The sequence below is a fragment of the Motacilla alba genome, chromosome 20 (assembly GCF_015832195.1).
Source record: "Motacilla alba alba isolate MOTALB_02 chromosome 20, Motacilla_alba_V1.0_pri, whole genome shotgun sequence".
Lineage (NCBI taxonomy): Eukaryota > Metazoa > Chordata > Aves > Passeriformes > Motacillidae > Motacilla > Motacilla alba.
The window spans coordinates 7,088,212-7,107,386 of NC_052035.1; the positions used below are offsets into that span (position 1 = coordinate 7,088,212).

At 41.8% G+C, this 19,175-nt stretch overlaps 1 protein-coding gene across 1 annotated transcript; it reads left to right on the forward strand.

Annotated features, from left to right (window-relative positions):
* Nucleotides 1-4,987: 4,987 nt before the first annotated feature.
* LOC119710391 (protein-glutamine gamma-glutamyltransferase 6-like) lies at nucleotides 4,988-16,824 on the forward strand. The gene is given in 12 exon segments (XM_038159385.1): nucleotides 4,988-5,201; nucleotides 5,386-5,625; nucleotides 9,316-9,434; nucleotides 9,685-9,810; nucleotides 9,951-10,131; nucleotides 10,369-10,504; nucleotides 10,884-10,987; nucleotides 11,091-11,333; nucleotides 11,994-12,311; nucleotides 13,265-13,428; nucleotides 14,102-14,226; nucleotides 15,257-16,824. Coding segments are annotated over 12 exon segments (2,121 nt in total). The 3' UTR covers nucleotides 15,408-16,824.
* The last annotated feature ends 2,351 nt before the right edge of the window (nucleotides 16,825-19,175 follow it).

Genomic DNA, 19,175 nt, shown 5'->3' on the forward strand with positions numbered 1-19,175 from the left:
GTGAAGTAGGTGTAGCCCAGTGAGTGCCTTGGTTTATGGGCAATAACTGTGTAACAGTAACTCAAGCTCTGACTGAAAACGACTGTGTAGGTGAAGAGGAGGGAAAGACAGGCTGCTGCTCTGGCACTGTTGGGCCAGGAAGCAATAAAATCTTAATTCTGTACCCCAGCTTCCACCACACTAAACAGGGTACTGTGACTTGTCACGAGGACTTCTCACTGTTGAGGAGCCCAAGCTCAGGGTGGCTATAAAGTTCTTTTGTCCTTGTAGCCAGCAAAATTGCTGTAGCAGAGCACTTGCAGCCACCCTGTTTTCCTGCTGCCATCACAGGATGTCAGTGTGAGACCACGCTGGACATCAAATGGGATGAGCTACAGAGAGGCTGTGCAAGGAGCCCACAGTGGTACCTCCTCTTTTCTCCTGGTGTTCCTCAAGGCTTGCCAAGAGGTCTCACTGTGTAAATCACAGATTCACAGAACTGCTTGGGTTGGAAGGGACCCCAAAGATAATCTGGTTCCAATGCCCCTCTTGTGGGCAGGGAGGCTTTTCACCAGACCAGGTTTCTCAGAGCTCTATTCAACCTGGCCTTGGACACTTCCAGGGATGCAGCAGCCACAGCTTCTCTGGGCAACCTGTGCCAGGGCCTCAGCACCTTAACAGAGATTATTTTTTCCCTAATATCCAATCTAAACCTAGTCTGTGTCAGTTTGAAGCATTCCCCCTTGTCCTTCACTCCACACCCTTGTTACAAGTCTCTCTCCATCTTCCTGGTAGGCTCCCTTCAGGTACTGGCAGGCCACAATCAGATCACCCAAATTCTTTTTTTCCTGGCTGAAGAAACCAAATTCCCTTGGATTTCCTCACAGGAAAGGAGCTCCATCCCTCTGATCATGTTGTGGCCTCCTCTGGGCTACAGTAAACCACAGCAGAAGTTCAAGCTTGAGCACAGCCTTGAGTTTAGAATGCAGATATACACTAAATGACTTCTTTTTACATCTCTTGTGTGTGTGAAACACCCAGATTGTGCTAAAGCCAAGTGAATTGCATGAGCAGAAATGAGAGAAACCTTTAAATCCAGCAACAGTCCCTACACATGAAGTTAATGAGTGTGAGTAAAAGACAACTCCAATACAGACTGATGGAGGAGATTCTGCCATGGGAGGTTTTTTTTGTGGAATTTAAATTGCTTGCCTCTTTGTAGCAAAAAGTACTGACAAGACAATTGTAAGGTGCATTTAGTTACTCTGGGGAAATGAACAGTAGAAAAAATTATAAAGGAGATAAATAAAACCTAAAAGGTTTTCTCTGAAAGTTAGCAAATTGAACTGCAATTCCAAGACCCTGATACAAGGGGAAAAGAGGAACAAAGTATTTTGAACGATTTTGGATGACTGGTGGGTGGAATTGAGCTAGGAAAACACCTGTGACAACGTTTAGTCATTACTCACTTAGGAACCATGACTGCTGCATTCCAAAGGGATTGCAACAGCAGCTGCTGGTGCTTTGCTGTGGTGAAGGTGAGACTGGCAGGTGCCAGTTTGGGATGTAGGCCAGTCCCAGAGAGGTCCTGGTGGCTCGGTGAGCACCACTGTGGGCGTGCCATGCAGAGGCAAAGGAGGTGGTTACAGCCAAGACAGAAAAAGTGTTCTGAGACTTAATTACGTGTGTGAGCAGCACGGAAGAAGAAAGGAAACAGTCAAATGCCAGTGGGAGCAATGTGTAACATCTGAGGCAATCACTGTAAGTACCGAGCGCCCGAACTTAAGAACTGGTCGATGCGGTTTGTCACTAGGGCCGTGTGTGAAGACCGGGCAACATCAGAGGCTTGTGGCTCTTATGGTTTCCAAGGAATATGAATTAAGGAAAAGAGAAAAAGACCAACTGAAGTAGCTCTGGACAGCAATCAAACCCATTTGAGGTGATTCCCGGAACAAGGCTTGACAGCCTGAACATCCTGGAAACTTCCAAGGGAAGGAAGAAGTGCTGAATTATAATGTAAGTGGAGATGTGCTGTGCCAGGTGTACTGCTGCCTCGTGGGAAAGGCTCTGGGACAGGGCTAGCATGACTGTCATTTAGTAAGTGCTTTTTGTCTTTGTAATAGGAAAGCAAAGTTTCTCAGAAAGGTACAAAGAAGGCTGTCTTGTAAAATCAACCTTAAAAACAGCTGCTGGAGCTCAACTTTTGTTATTTCAGTTGGTTTTTCTTTCTCTGTAACTTAAAATTCAGACTAACTTATTTTTAAGTCTTTACTGAGTGCTAAAACATGATCAATGGGGCTGCAGAATCTTAAGCAGATAATTCTCTTCAAAACTACATAATTTTATTACTCGTACTCTTTTACAAAGTGATGGTACAACAACAAAAATATATTCATAAACCCAAAAAGAAATACAGTCATGGTTGTTAAAATAGACAGGCTTAAAGTTTTTGCTGACAAAAAGTACTCAAGGTTATTAGTTTTTGAGTTCTTTTTGAAATAAAACTTTTGGGAAATACTAATATATGGAGCTAACTTAACAGGTAACCAGACACTTGTTTCTAGTGGGAGCTTATAATTTTATTTTTCAGAGGGTATTGGAGATAATATTAGACAAAAAAACCCCTCTGAAACCAACCCACAACTATTGGACAAACCCAGAAGTGATATTAACCAACTTGGAAGTTAAGTCATCAGGAAATGCTCCTTTTTCCTTCAGACAGCTTTTACGTCCCACCACGCTCCCCATTTCCTCATCCTTAAAGATAACTTATTCATGGCACACCTATTATCTTTGTAGGAAGTTCTTCTTGTCTTGGGATTCAAGAGCATGCATTTCCTCTGAGTAAATAATTTTGGTATCTCCTCCCATAATTACACCCACGTTGAGTAGGAACTCTGGCATTAGACTGACATATATTATAGGAACCAGTTAATTCGTTTGACAACTTTACAGGTATTAATAACAACTGCTAAGTACCTCTCCCTTCTCTCAAATTTCAGCTGACAGCACGAAAAGATTGCTGGGTTTTTCCTTTTTATGATTGATGTGACTTGGACATCCTTGAAGAACAAAGTAGAAGTTGTATGCAATTCTAATAAGCTGAGGGAATGGCAGGTGAGTTCTGCTAGTCATTTGCTTCCCTTCAGCAGATATTTACTCAGGGCTGTTTCCTCAGGATTCGTGCCCTGTAGGTATCTGCTCAGATTTCTTATCTGAAGGTAATTTTATATTGTAATTTGTTCTTGCACTTCATTTTCAAAGTTTTAATGTTGTTATTATTAAGACTTGTTTGAGAATAATTTTTGAGTTAAACAGGGGATATTGGGACAAGGAGGAGAAAACAAATTTTCATTACTTCAAAAGGCACCATTTTTAAATGCTTTGTCAGAGATGTGTTTTGCTTGGTATTAACAAAATTTGTGTAATCCATTCTAATGAAGCTGTGAGCATGGAACCTGTAGATGGGAATTCAAAGATACATTAAAACCCTACCAAAGGAAAATAGCAATTGAGAGCATCTCTGCTTTTTCAAGTTTAAAATTATGATTATTGAGCTGGGCAATTGCAAAGCAGGGTTCTTTCTCATTTAGTGCTAGAAAAAAACATTTACAAATCAGCTTTGCAGGGAGAGCAGCAGCTAATTGCAATTTGCTGTTGTGCTATATATTCATGCTAAAAATTCTCCTTTTCAGCCCATCAATACTTTCTCACATTACCTCTTCATGGTCTTAAACTACCAGAACAAAAATTCTTCCTTGAATTTAATTATAACACTTTTTTGCAGAATTAGTTTTACTTTTACCTCTTCTTCAAGGATTAGATGTAAATTGTGGTTTAATATGCAGATATATTGTTTCAGATCTGACTTAGTATTTCACTGATAAGCTCTGTGGTATAGACCTAGAAGCTTGTTTGAAGATCCCTACAATAATGTTGCATAGGCATTAATCCATCCTTTCCATCCTATTCTTTTTGTTGTTATTATTGTTTTCTTTTGATTTCCCTTTAAAATGGTGGTGGTCATGTGTCCCCATCCTGTCCTCAATCCCCCCACCCTCAACCTCATTGCACTCAATGACACTTATGACATTTTAATAAAAATGACTTGGGAGAGCCTTCACCAAGGTACTTGCCCTGAGCATTTGTCAAAACTTGAAACACAATGCTCCAGGTGTATTTTGTAGAGTCTCCCAGGGCAGATATAAACACAGAAGGTGCTTCTCAGCATTCCCAAAGACAACATAACTGCTCAGGTTTGAGCACGGCAGGAAAACAGGGAAGGGAAAACAATCTTGCAAGGAATATCATATTCATATTTGCTTGCCAACAAGGCAGTTTAGCATATGAGGTGTCAGGAACCACTTTATGGGGTTTAAACCACAGACCATAATAACAGCATATGTGCAGGAGGACACAATATCAGAGAACTCCAAGCACACTGCAAGAATTCTTCTCTGACATGAAGTTACTCCCTACTAGACCAGGAACTCCAGTGGTCCAGCTGCCACTTTGAACAGAGCTAGATTCAGATGGATTGATTTGTCAAAAGCTTCAGCATGTCCTCAAATGCCTCTTGTTCATCCATATAAGACAGCTGATCTCTCACTACGCATTTTTCCTTGCATCTAGGCCACATGGCTTCAGGATCTAAGCAGGAAAAGTAAGATGTCTTAATTGCCATTCCTGTGACCCTAAAAATATATATGTTGAAAACATAGAGGGGCTACAGGACACTGGGACACTTTCCTTGGTGCTGACTGTGAAATTACACCAATTTGCCCCTGTAAATTTATTTTTAAGTCCAGTGGTAAAAGAGAATCCAACCCTGTATGGGAAGTACATAAGTGCTCTGTATGAGGGCTCTTTAGCAAAACCCAAGGAAAGATTTCCATTATTGACCAATAGACTTAATTTAATGGGGCATCTGCTTTTTAGTTGTACTTCCTCCCACAAAAAGTAATTGCTCTTAGTAACCTCGTCATGCCACTAAACAGCAAATGACCTCATGCCAGTTGCTTCTTCATGACTTTTCTTGTGTTTTATAGACCTGACCCCGACACACATCAGCTGGCAGCCATCAGTGAACGCAGCCAACCACCACACTGACAGATATGCCAACACCGAGCTGACTGTGAGGCGAGGACAAGCCTTCAATATCACCCTGTACTTCAACAGACCGAGGCAGAATGGGGAGAGCCTGGGATTTGTCACTGAAATAGGTAACACGCCCACAGCTAATCCACGGTCTCAGAGAACTGCAATCTTTACTCCTTGCAGTTCTCTCCTTATTCTATTTAGACAGACGATTTTTCTGCCTGTATTTTTAGTGCTCCATTCCAAGTGTGAGGTTAATGTTGAAACCACACTCTGGGACGGAAACCAGTGACTCCTTCTTTCTGGCAGGGCCATCCCCCTCGGAGTCTCATCGCACAAGGGCAGCATTCGGCCTCTCTGAGGCGGGGGGCAGTGGCTGGAGTGCTGCCCAAGGACCCAGTGACTCTGCAGCCATGAACTTCACCATTTCCAGCCCAGCCAACGCCGTCATCGGGCGATACAACCTCACCCTCCGCGTCACCGCAGGCAACAAGATCTTCTCCAGATACCTGGGCCAGTTTGTGTTACTCTTCAACCCCTGGTGCCCAGGTAGGTGCCAATGCCCTTGCTCTTGAACACAGCTGACGTTGTTGCTTTCCTGCCTGCACAGAGCTGCTCCTCAGGCTGTCTCTCTTTGGGTCACCAGAGGCTGCAATCTCCACTCAGAGATCTGGTTTCACTACATTAAAAAGCTGCTGCCACCCCCTTTGTACCCTAACGCAATGTGCCATATGGGGTTGTATCACAGGCTCTTCAGAACTGAGCAGATCACTTTTTCTGTAGACAAGGGCTTCCCTGGGCAAATTCTTCCAGTGCATCACTGCCCTCTGGTAAAGAATTTCTTCCTAACAGCTAATCTGAATCGCTCCCTTTTTAGGTTATAACAGCTTCCCTTGTCCTATCACTCTCAGTCCATGTAAAGCATTGCTCTCCCTCCTTTTTATAAGCCCTTTAGGCACTGGAAGGCTGCAATAAGGTCTTCCTGGAGCCTTCCCTTCCCCAGGATGAACACCCCCAGCTCTCCCAGCCTGGCTCCAGAGCAGAGGGCTCCAGACCTCAGAGCAGTTCCGTGGCCTCCTCTGGAGGCTCTAGCAGCTCCACATCTTCCTTGTGCTGAGAAGCCCAGATCTGGATGCAGTGTTCCAGGTGGTGTCTCACAAAGGCAGAGACAAGGGGGAGAATCCCCTCCCTCAAGCTGCTGCTCATCCCTCTGTTGGTGCAGCCCAGGGTGTGGTTGGCAATCTGGGCTACAAGCACACAAAGCTGGCTCCTGTCCAATTCCCATGTTCTTCTTTTGGGTTGAAAATGGACATCTCTTGTTGCTCCAACTTTTCTTTTCTGCATTTCTCCTGCAACATGCTGAGGCTGCAAATTTCTAACCTCATATTTTGCAACTATGCAATAGTCTAGAAACATGGATTAGCCTGCAAACATGACACCCTGGTGTTAAGAGAACTCCTAGCCATCCCAGTGAGTAAACAGCTTATAAGAGAAAAGTAGCCACAATCATCCACTATTTTTTTCCATGACCATGTGTTAGTCAAGAGCCACTAAGAAATGCGTCAATAGCCAAGATGAAAAAAGCTGCTAATTAGCTCAGCAAGTCCTGGAAGACAGAAATAATTATACAAATATGTTCAGGAAACTCAGACCATCTCTGCACAGTCCTGAGGGAAAAAAACCTCCCCAGAAACCTCTGAAAAATAATTTGTGTGTAACTTGTAATTGATGGAAACCACACTGCAGGGACAGCAATATGTGACAGCTCCTGAGCTGGAACACCAGCGTGGCTGTGGTACACAAGAGACCAAACTCTTCTCCGATGAAAACCGAGAAATTAAGCTGTGCCCATTACAATTTTAAACTAAAGATTTTGTGGAAGAGTCCTCCAGACTTACCAGATGATGCATTGGCTGCTGACAGATAAAAGGGAGTATCCTTAATGCTGAATGAAGGATGCTGCTGAAGAAGTTCTGCGGAGTGCAATAGCTCCCTGATCCTGAAAAACAGGAACAGATTCAGTTTGAGGGTATGTTACCACTATTGTAAGTGTCATAGCAGAAGGGAAATGGGAAATTTATTTTCTTGGCAAAGGATAAATGGCAAATCTGGTCTGTAGATAATGTTCCAGGTGGGAGATTAGTCCTTAAACTGAGGAATACAGAAGTTAATTCATTAACTGTAATATCAATAAAACCTACTTATAAGAAAACAGTCAGGACTAGAGATAAAAGAAAAAATACTGGACTGGAGCAAAGCTATTAGAGAGTGGATCCTTAAGTGTCATCTGAAAAAACACTCAGATCAAATAGTTCATCACTTTGGTACAGTGACATTAAACAGCACTGTCCATGCCCAGATGGGCTGGGACAACACACAGAAATAACTGGCTGACCTTAGAGAATGGAGAAGGTGAGAAGAAATAAGATATAATAATAGGAAATAAAAAAAACCACACCTCTAGGGAGAAATAACAATGATTTCAGTGACAGACTTATCACCTGGAAATCATGAAGGATGTGAAAGGCTTTGTTAATCAAAGAACAAGAACCAAAGTGAAATGGTCCCGAAAAAGGAAAATGCAATCTTCAGCTGTATAAGAGAAAATAGTTGTACAGATTTCAATGTTAATGCCATTGGATGAGATGACAAGAATTAAACCACGTTCAGTGAAGGGTTACTAGGATAAATTAATACGTGAAAAATCTTCTGGACCAAAAAAAAAAAATTCTAGTTTAGTAAGCTATAAAGGTTTATTGAGAGCACATAAACCTTAGGGAAAAAAAATCTTCTTCAAGTGATTATACAAGGACATTGAGATTGCTCAGAATAATAAAATCACAAGGCTAGAAGGATCTTAGAAAGTCATCTAGTCCCACACCAGGGCTCTAAGGCAGGTTCAGTTCAGCACTTAGGTCATTCCTGAGAGGTCTTGAATTCCTTCTCAATGACCAGCCATTAGGGAAGCTCCAGCACCTCCCCTGGCAATTCCCTCCAATAAAGCACAAGCCTTTCTATTAGATCTTTATCCTATTAACTAACCAAATCTTTCTTGCTTTGACTTCAGTATATAATTTCTCATCCTACGTATGATAGACTCCAAGAATAGATTTTATTTCCCCCTGCCCCATCACAAGAATTTCTGGAATTAATTACAATGCTTGCCCCGTTCCTTGCCCCCATTTGCTTCCTACCTTAAATAATTCTGAGTTAATTCATACTTCAGATTTTTAGGAATGCTGAGCATTCTTACTGCTCCTCCCACTTTTTCCAACTGGTCCACACCTTGAAGGGCAGCAGCTGAAACTGCACACAGGTCTCCATGTCCATGCTACCCCAAAACTTCAGGAATCAACAGTGATGATATTATTTTTTTTAAAGTGTGGACAGCAACCGCAAAAATAGATTTATATCACATGATACAATTTTTAAAATAAACTGCAATTTTTTATTTGCAGGAAGGGAAGGATGGGAAGTTCCTATAGGAAGATAAAGAAGTTGATTCAATAAAATAGAAAAGCTGATCTTTTTGTATGTATTTCCTGCAATCCTGAATCTTTCAGAAAATATATTTAAACATTATGGAATTAAAAGCATAGCTAAGCAAATATTGCTACCTAAAGAGTAACCAAAACAATCTAAACCTCTGTGGGAACCAATGCTTTCACAGCAGCTAAATACTGTGTCATAAACTTGGAAAAACAATGAGGAACAATAAACTCCAAGTGAATGGCTGAGCAGGTTATCCTAATAACATTCCTGATAGGACTTTGGATCAGGCAAGAAAAGGTCTTCATATAGGAATCTTAAAACAAGACAAATACATCTAGAAAAAAAAGAGAAAAATGTCATCTGTGTCGTTCTTTTCAAATCTTTTTAGATCTGTTCCACTTCTAACTACCCTGAGAAGACAGAAAAATGTGATGAGCTAGCCTGGACTTTTGTCTATCTTCCTCACAAAATAACAGTGTGCGGACAGGGAACATTTAGATAATACACAAGGCTACACTAAAAGTAGGGGAAAAAAGTTAAGTAATATAATATGGATCCTTCTTTCACCCCCCACACCTTCCCTGGCCATATATAACAACAGACATTACCTCTGAACTGCACCTCTTCATGGAGCTGTAACAATTCTATTTTGCAAATAGAAGTTTTCTCCTTGCTAAATCAGGACAAAAATGTTTCTGAAAGGTTGCTGGTGTCCTCAGCTTTAAGCCTGCCCAACTTGGTTTTCAGGAGATGATGTCTACATGTCCAATGAAAACGAGAGACAAGAATATGTTCTAAATGAAAATGGAATAATCTTTGTGGGCAATGCAAGGTACATTGAAGCAAGAGGGTGGTATTATGGACAGGTAAGTCACAAGGAATTTGTGTGGACTCTCATTCTGTCTCCAACAGCATTTATCTTATCATTATTTGCTGTTTATATAATAACTGCACAAACCTGGGTAGCCTTACTTGTGGTTTGCTCACAGTGAGCCCCACTGTCCCTATCACTTTTGGGCTGGGATATCTCAGAAGGGAGGAACTGCAGTAAAATCTCCTTTAATTCTGCTTGCGAAACCATCCGTTTTCTTTAAAAAGTATCTTATCTGATCACAGTTTCAAGACCTCCTAAACATCTGTCTCACCATGCTTGATCTGAGCCTGTACTACCGTCAGGACCCAGCCATGGATGTGTCCCGGAGAGGAGATCCCAAATATGTGGGCCGAGTCATCAGTTCTATGGTAAGGAATGGACAACTCAACCCCAACCCCACAGCAGTGAGCAGAAAGCCCCACTGAGACTCAGCCATGAGCAACAGAATGAGCTCCAGTGCATTGCAGACAATTCATTTTGTGCATTCTGTCCACTGGCCTCTCTTTAGATCAATGGAAATGATAACGACAATGGAGTTCTCCTGGGGAAGTGGCAGGGAAGTTTCCACTCGCATGAGAACCCCTCCAGATGGGATGGCAGCGTGGTGATCCTCAAGAAGTGGCGCCAGGACAACTACAGACCAGTTCAGTATGGCCAGTGCTGGGTTTTTGCAGGTGTCATGTGCACAGGTAAGCTGTCAGGATAGAGGGCTGGGGTGAAATGGAGGCATCTAGGACCTCTGGTTTTATCAAAACTACAAAGCAATAATTTCTACAAAAGGAACAGTACTGTGAAGACCATTAATGCTGAAGAATCACAAAATATTTAGACACTTTGTTTCTCAGATATTTGTAATCATTGAACTAAAGCTGTGTGGGTTGTGTTGCATTTCTTGCTCGTTTGTTTTTTTATAAAATATATTTCAGTTTTGAGGTGCTTGGGGATTCCAACTCGTTTGGTTTCAAATTTTAACTCTGCCCATGACGTGGATAGAAACCTGAGTATCGATAAGTACTATGACAGCTCTGGAAGGAGTCTTAATATCAGCAAGGATTCCACATGGTAAATATAATTTCTTCCATCTCATCAACAACAACAGTAGAGAGGATCTAGGAGACCTAAAAACATGAACACTAGTAGTACAAAAGCAACTGAGTGGGCAAAATGTAAAACAACCATCTAAATTAATACTGCAGACATCCATTTGGAAAACAAACAAACAACATACTTCATTATTTTCTCCCTCCCTGCCCTGAGGTCTATACCTCAAAAGCAGGCAGTAAATCTGCCCTTTGAAAGAGGTACTGTAACTTGACACTTTGTGTCTCCGTTTAGAGTTTAGAAATTTATTTTTTTTTAAATCCACTACTCGTCTCCAATTGGAAGTTTGCATGACTACTCTATATTGTTGTTCTTTTTAGACATTGTTCTTTGTCTCCAGGGATTATCATGTCTGGAATGAAAGCTGGTTCATTCGCCCAGACCTGGGAAGGGCATACAATGGGTGGCAGGTTTTAGATGCAACGCCACAAGAACAAAGCAGAGGTAACAGCCTTAGCTCTCAGCCTGACTTAAGAGTCCTTCTCCAAACTGAGCACAACTAATAAAGTTTAACCTATTTTTTTTTCTTTTTTTTTTTACATTTAAGGCATTTTTCAGTGTGGCCCTGCATCTGTCTTAGCCATCAAAGAAGGTGAAGTAAACCTGGATTACGACACCTTGTTTGTGTACTCAGAGGTGAACGCCGACTGCAACAGATGGATTGTGTACAACGATGGGAGCAAGAAAAGAGTTTATTGTGATACTGAAATCATCGGCAGGTCTATCAGCACCAAAGCTGTGGGCAGCAATGGCCGTGTGGATATCACTGCTAACTACAAATATCCAGAAGGTAGAGGAATTAGCACCAGGGATCTCCTATTATTGCCTACTGAATCCTTGGTGCTGGGGAGCTGCCATGGATAACCTGCTTGGCTTAAACATCTCTCCCCTGCCTTCAGAAAATATTTCTGCCAGTGTGCTCAGATTACTTTCTTAATACAATGGGTGTTATATTTCTGGGCTTCTGCATTCAGTAGCTTCCTTATTAAGGGACAATACAAAATATACTTTAGTCCCTTCCACAGAAATGTAAAATTTAATGCATACACAAAACAGGGCTATAAAATACATTTTACTACCCAAGGCAAACAAACCCTCTGGGTTTCACTCCTCAGTGTTTTAGTGCAACCATATTTAAAACAGAGGCTGGCTGCCATCAGATCAGCAGAGTATCACTTAGCACATTACTGCATGTTCTGACCAGAGAAAAAGAAATCTGACTTCTAAACAAATACAAATGCACCATATTTAATTTTAGTGATTTATTCACCTTGCCATGGTATTTCCCCTGTGGAAAACCTGAATGGAGCCTAAAGAAGATACAGGGAGCTTTTAGGTATTGCATATTTCTGAGTGATGCTGATACCCTGTACTGGTCTGAAAACCTTTACACAGAGGAAGTGCATTTGCAAGAAAAGTAGAATTTTACTTGGTTCCCTGTTTCCTCCAGGTTCTTCTGAGGAAAGACGAGTCTATAGAAAGGCCTTGGGTAAGATATTGGGAATAAGTGTCACAGAAGGACACACAGACTCTCCTGGGGGAAGATCTTCAGAGACAATGAGGAACCCTGGCATCGCTGGGAAATTCAAGCTGGCTGAACCTCCAGTTTTTGGCAAAGACATTAACCTGGTCCTGGTCCTCAACAACCTCTCCTCCGACCGCAAGAGCATCAGGGTGGACATGAGTGCCTCCACCATCCTGTACACAAGGAGAGCAGTGGCAGAGATCCTGAAGGCAGCCACTTCTGTGGAGCTTGGTCCTAAACAAGGTAACTTTTAATGTCCCTAAGGAGCTAATATAGCTCTGCTCCCAGCCACAGGAAGGCAACTGGAAGGAAGAAGCATCAGTATCATACCTATACCAGCTTCTTTTAGTGCAGCTACTCATTGTTTATGAGTACATTTCACAATATCTTTTTTCCTCTGAAAATTTGCACTAGTTCTAGCATTAAGTGGATGTCTCATGAAATGTTGCATAGGAGGCCACACTTATGCTATAGCTCCAGGAGCAGCACTATGTGTGTGTGTGTCATGGTTTCTGTATGTATATATATGTGCATGTGTGTGTGTGCTGATTATTACACAGGAACACATCTTACTCTTAACAAGTAAAAAAAAGTCTGATGTGTGCCTTCTGGCACCCAACAGGCAACACATGAAAAGAAATCAACTAGGAAAAAGCTTAAAAGTTTTCAGTGAAACTCTGTCTCTCTTTTGAAGAGTAAAGACTATTGAAATTATTATAGAGATCTTTTTCATCCCCAGGAGCTACAAAGATAAACATTTTTCCCATACACAGCAGAAAAGTTGTAGGACTACAATGAGCAGCTGACCAGGTCACTTGAAAAGGATCTCTGTGAAACTTGACCCAAACTTTCTTCTTGACTGAGGTAAAATAAAAAGGATATAAGGAGGGAATAGATTAAAATAGTTATACCTATAATCATAACAAATACAAAGGGCCAGGAATCCAGTAAAATGCAGACAAGCAGACTCCCTCAGTTTCAGGCCAATATCCTCTATTCAAAAGTGTAAGGGTCAAATGAGGCAAGGATCACCAGAAGAGGGAAATACACAATCAGTCTCACAAGAAGGAAATATAAACAAGCTCCACTGCCATCTTTTTTCTCTTTAATAATTAATAAAACCCCTCACTATAACTCTTTTCTCTTTAGCTTGCTTTGAAAATGTAATGGTTCCTAAATAAATGTCTGAATTCTAGGGAAGCATATCCGGGTAAAGATCCCTTACACCCATTATGGAAAATATCTGACCACTGACAAAAGGATCCAAGTTACTGCTTTGTGTGAAGTCATGCGCTCGCACGGGCTGAAGCTGCTGGTGGAGAAGACAATCATTTTAGAGGACACAAACATCATCATTAAGGTGAACAATTTTCTTCTCGATGTTCTGAATAGATGCTAAAAGGTCTTTCTGTAGCTCAGATCTTAAGATGAGAATCTGGAGATAAATGTATTACATTTAGGCTGCCATTTCAGATGTTGTTCCAAAATTCTGCCTGCTTGAATTGAGAATGCAAGGATGTGAGAGGCCAGCTCTGAACCTTGGCCAGAATCTGCCTCGTTTTTCAGAACAGCTCTGTCACCTTCTTTTTTCCCAGTCACAAGCCACTGCCTTCTGTTCCACAGTACTTGTTTTCATTCCATGTATTGGCAAGTGCTTGTGTTGTCCTTGAAGAACATTGCCAAAATTCAGATTTAAACCCTTAATTCTAACCAGTGCTAGAGCCACTTCATATTGTTTTAGCACTTTAATCCTAATCAGCGATGTACCAAAAAAGAAAAAAAAGCCACTCAGCAAACAAAAAATCAGACGGGTTTCATGGGACGTGTCTGTGTAGAGCCAGGGCTCCATTTCACTGAAATGCTGCACAAAATATTGCAGACAGCTGGACAGCCCTATTGAGCTGAGCCACATCCAGCTTCAAACACGAGCAAAGCTAATGTTTGTCACCTGAATGCCACTTGCAGCTCCACTGAACCCTGACTCCAGGAAAGCACGAAGCAGGGAGTGATCAGAAAGGTGTTTTGTCCCCCAGGTGCCCCGGAGGGTTGTGGTGAACAGAGCTGTGTCCCTGGAGATCTCCTACGCCAACCCCCTGCCCGAGCCCGTGAGCCGCTGCGTGCTGCTGGTCACTCTGATGAACCAACAGGTCAAGATCAAGTAAGTGCAAGCTGCAGCAATCCCTCGCTGCTTCCAACATCACCAGCAGCACATCTAACCAACAGGAAAAAAACCCACACTTGACTTGTCTTTTTTATATTTTCTATTTCTGAAAACAAAAGTGACACCAAATATATGCAGATACGATTCCTTAATCATGGTGGTTTTCCCCATAGAGCTTCTTTAACAGCTCCAACCTGCTAACATTATTTTTTCCTGGGAAGGCAAATGCACATGTCAAATTCTTGTCTCTCTGCAGCTTGTTCCACAGTTTGGTGTTCTGTTTTTATTTTCATGTACAATACCCTGATACTACAAAGATAATTAGGCTAAAGCAAACAAGTCGGACACTCCCCTTGGTTCAGCCCAAACAAAAAGTAGTTCTGTTCTCCTTTAAAGCAGGAAAGAAACTTCCCTTTTCAAAACATAAAGCAAATTGTTGTTTTTATTATTTTCTTTTCCTCTGGACTCTGCTGTTTTATGGATCAGCTCAGTGTTGAGTAATAGTTTTGTATTTCCTAAAGCTTCTTCTATTGTAAAACAGCCTGACTTGCTTTGGCTGTGGAACTATTTTGACTTAATAATCCATAAAAAAAAAAAAAGAAAACATTATTCCAGTAGAAGACGAAGCCAATTTAGGCCAAAAGGAGATACAAACCAAAGCACAATGGCCATTAGAAAAATCATTATTGCCAAAATGGATACTAACCAAGCAGGCACTGGACAGAGCACTGACCTTTGACATCAAAGTTTTTCTATTCTGAGTTTGTGCTGACAATCCAAATTTGCATCCAGCCCTAAGATGAAGCTGTGACATTGCACCTCTCGTTTCCATAATTCCATTTGAGAGTAAAGGAAGATGGTACTGTCCTTTCTCATTTCTTAATCTACACAAAGCCTCAAACCCTAAGTAATTCTCAAAACCCAAGGCTGGGTCTCAAGTAACTGCAGTTCTGTTTCTTGGGAATCTCATAAAAGACAATGCAAGCCTGAACTAATTTTTTTTTTTCTTTTTCTATTTTTTTTTCAGTTTGGCACGACTGGCACCGAGGGAGAGATCAAAAATTTATTTTGAGTTCACACCTCGGAGGGCTGGGCCCTTACAGCTGCAAGTAGACTTCTCTTGTGACAAATTTTCACACGTTAAGGGATTTGTAACACTTGCAGTAGCCCCTGCATAATGTGATGGAATGAACCTTCCATTTCAGCATTAACCCAGCAAGACACTCTCCTCTGTATAGGGACAGTGGTGACAGAAAGGAACTTTGCACAAAAATTGATGACCTCTTACATTGCAATAGAATCAAGTCTGCTTTCATGGTGCTTAACTCTTTAGTCTCTAATTGTATTTCTCTTCCCTCCCACCTCCTGACAAAAGAAAAAAATTAAGCCCTTTCTTTGTAGAAATAGTTTCACCATTTTCAAATCTCATTCTGTTAAGCTCCCAGTTTTACTTTTCCCTCAAATAATTAATACAATCTCCTTTTGACCACATTCTAATTGTCAGCAATAAATAAAAATCCTTCTCACCTGTATTGTTTTGTAATGATTTATACATTCTGTGGGGGCATTACAAGAAATCACAAGACTGAGGAAAAGGGATTTTTTTCTTCATTTCACAAGCCACTAACCTAGAAGAGTGGAACATTTCCCCCATTGTTCACCTAATATCTAATATGTCTTTTTGACACCTATAGTTCCATGAATGGGGAGGAAAAAAGCCTAGGGAGGATGGGAAAAGTGAGGCTTGGCAGTACTTGTGTAGCCTGTGGGCACAGGCCTGTCACAGAGTGGAGAACACATGTACATATTCAAAACAGTAACTTAATTCTTATGCAGCCTGACAGAGTCCCGGGCTCCACAAAGCACGGGGAGGGTTTTGCAATAGCGTGGCAGCCCAGCAACACAGGGTGAGTAACTCCTCTTGCCCACCAGTGTAAGGTCACTGAGGACAAGGAACACATCTGGCTCCAAACCTTCCCCGTGTAGCTCACTCAGGGGCAGCACTGACCCCACACTTGTCAGTGTCTGCAGACAGAAGCCTCTTTTGTGGGTTCCCAATCCCAGCATCTCCAGGTATCAGGTCTCCCTGAAAGCCACCTTTAAGTGGCTGTAAGGGTTCCCTGCTCCTGCAGCCTCTCCAGGGCTGCCGGGACAGGTAAGGACTGACCAGGTGCAGGAGCTGCCAGGTCACCCTGAGAGCAGGATGTGGGGCAATCGTGGTGTGCAAACAACTCTGCCAAGCCTGAAGATTCTTATTTGCTGAGTGACTTACAAAAAGTTTAAATCAGAATTTATAAGCTGGAAGAGAGCTGTTGGGAGTTATGGGCATGGGCATTTTTGTCTGACAGTTCAGAGTTTGAAGTTTCAGAGTCTGAGGGATCCAGATATAATCACAGATTTTTACAGAAAAAAAAAAAACACACAAGAAACCATAAAAAGCCCCTGTAGATTCTCTTTTTTAAAAATGCATTTTAACTGCAGGCAATTAATTCGCCTTTTTGGTTCCTGGCAATCTTGATATGAAAGTGGAAACAAAACAGAAAACAGAAATGAAAAAAAGACACAAGGCAAAATGTAGAGGTGAGGAAAATAAGAGATCATCCCTTCTCCTGACACCCCTTACTCCTCACTACGGTTCACTGAGCAGAGCAGTCTGCAGCCTACTCTTGGGACAAATTGGCAGGGCATGTTTTCAGATAAGCTCTTACACAGGATGAGGGAGGAGAGGGAGCTGCAGGAGCAGAGTGCTGTAATTACAGTGGGCAGGGCTCACACCAGAAGAGCAGCTCTGCAGCTTCCTCCAGGGCCCAACCAACCTTGCCATGCCAAACAGCTACAGAGAAACTATGTGCATGAGTGATGAACACCAAACTACAAAGAAAAATTATTATAAGCAGAGGCAGCCATTAAACACTTCTCTTTACTTAACCAAGTCCCCAGTCACAGCTGACTGCACAACAATGCCCCCTCCCTGGGAAGTGTTTCTCCTTACAGAAGAAATGCAGATTATATTATGCAGATTATAATCATGTCAGAAACAGGTAATGAGAAGGAAGCATTATTACAATAATGTTGTGGCAAAGACAGAACGAATTATATGCAGTTATGTGGAAGATCTTCAGATTCATGTCTTAAAAAAAAAAAAAAGAGTGGAGGAAAAAGGCTACTGGCAGTAACAGTAATTATTATAAATCTACTTGGATCACTCCATGTCCCACACAGCTGTGCTGTACCATAGGTATATTAGTCTACACTTGTCCTCTGTACATACAGTCCCCAAAAACCTAAAATGACACAAACCAAACCATCTAAAATTAAGTTGCTTCTGTCTACTTAAGGTATTTCCTTCATTAGACCCAATTTTGGACACTTTCCTCTCTAAAATGCCAGAATACTGATTCTCATCTTTCCTCAGTCATCCACCAGCTTTACATAAGGATAATTGGATTCAAGATTGTGCAATTAAAGCAGTCATCAGTGGATGCTCACGTAGGATATCACTACAAAAACAGTAGCTACCAACCACACGTCACACCCAGCTTGTATAAACTCCAGCCTATGTAGCCAAGTCCAGTCCTGAGCCTTTCATTACTGGTGCTGGTGGAAGAGGATTTAGAATGCTCTTGCACACTTTTGTAACTGTACTCTGAGCTACGCACGAGGGTGGAAAAGAAGAAAGAATCCTTATGGCAGGTAAGTTCATCCAGCCTGATGGCTCCAGACATCCCTCTTCCAATCCAGATAAGCAATATTTGCTGAGGAAACAAGACAAATTACGTCTAGCTGATCTATCAGGAATTTCGCTTTTTTAGGTTAAGTGTATGTATTGGTTTTTCTACTAGAACTGATTTTCTTTTTTCTTTTATTATCATGAGTCTTGAACCTTTTTTTTTTCCAGTAACACAGAAAAGTAGAGTAAGAAAATATTTTTCTATCATATCAATCAACTGCTCTATTCAGTGCTTTTGCAGCCACTTCATTAACTATTGGCTAGTGACTGGGGCATCAGACTGCTGCATGGAAACCCCAGGCGCTCAGATCAAATGGAGTCTGGCCTCAGCCAGGTCTCTTGGTGGCCTCTGGGCTCCCAAGAGGGGCTCTGCCAGTTGAGTGCTGCTTGTCTGTCTGGGATTGCCCTGGCTGTGCTCACTCTCATGCCGCTGTAAAGATCTCGAGTTAGACACGTGCACCATGGAATACTCACACACAGAGTCTACAGTTTAGCCTAAACATGTTTTCCTGTTAGAGCTTCAGCTTTCAGCCAAAGGCAGAGAACCCTGTGTGCACCATGGTCAGCATCTTCAGCAGTGACCACCAGGCTCTTCCTTCTCAGCATGCTTCCAATGTCAGTCCATTACAGCCTGGACACCCAACAAATTTTTGGCAAATTGTACTCTGACAGAATTACAGAAAATAAGTTTTCCTCACAGGCACTGAAAGAAGAAAAAGCAATTATAAGATTGAAATTGAAACTGTGAAGACCAAAACGAGGATAAATTTGAGATTCACGTGGACAAAAGACTGGCATCAAGCTTTACTGTGCTCTTGCCACATATATGGAACTTTTCTTTCTGATCTCCTGCACTTTTCTCTGGAAATGCGTGGGTAGCCATGAACTTCACAAGGCAAATCAAACTATTGATGCAGTAAATTGTTAGAGCAAACCAATGCTAGCCACTGCTTTCTTTATCTTTCCTGCTTCTGCTCACTTCCCCTGCTCCTCTGGTGGATATCTTGTCCTTGCCTGTGACATTCCACTCTGACAGTCTTTAGCAGCACTGTTTAGGTCCTTTAACATCAGAGCCTCACTAATATCATGGGTTGCCATTAACTCCTCTATGCATGACATTTTTATTTACAAATGTGCAAAATTATTCTCAGTTTTCTGCATCCCTGCCCAGCTCAACACGTGGTGCTCCCTGCCCCGCAGAGCCTGGGCATTCAGG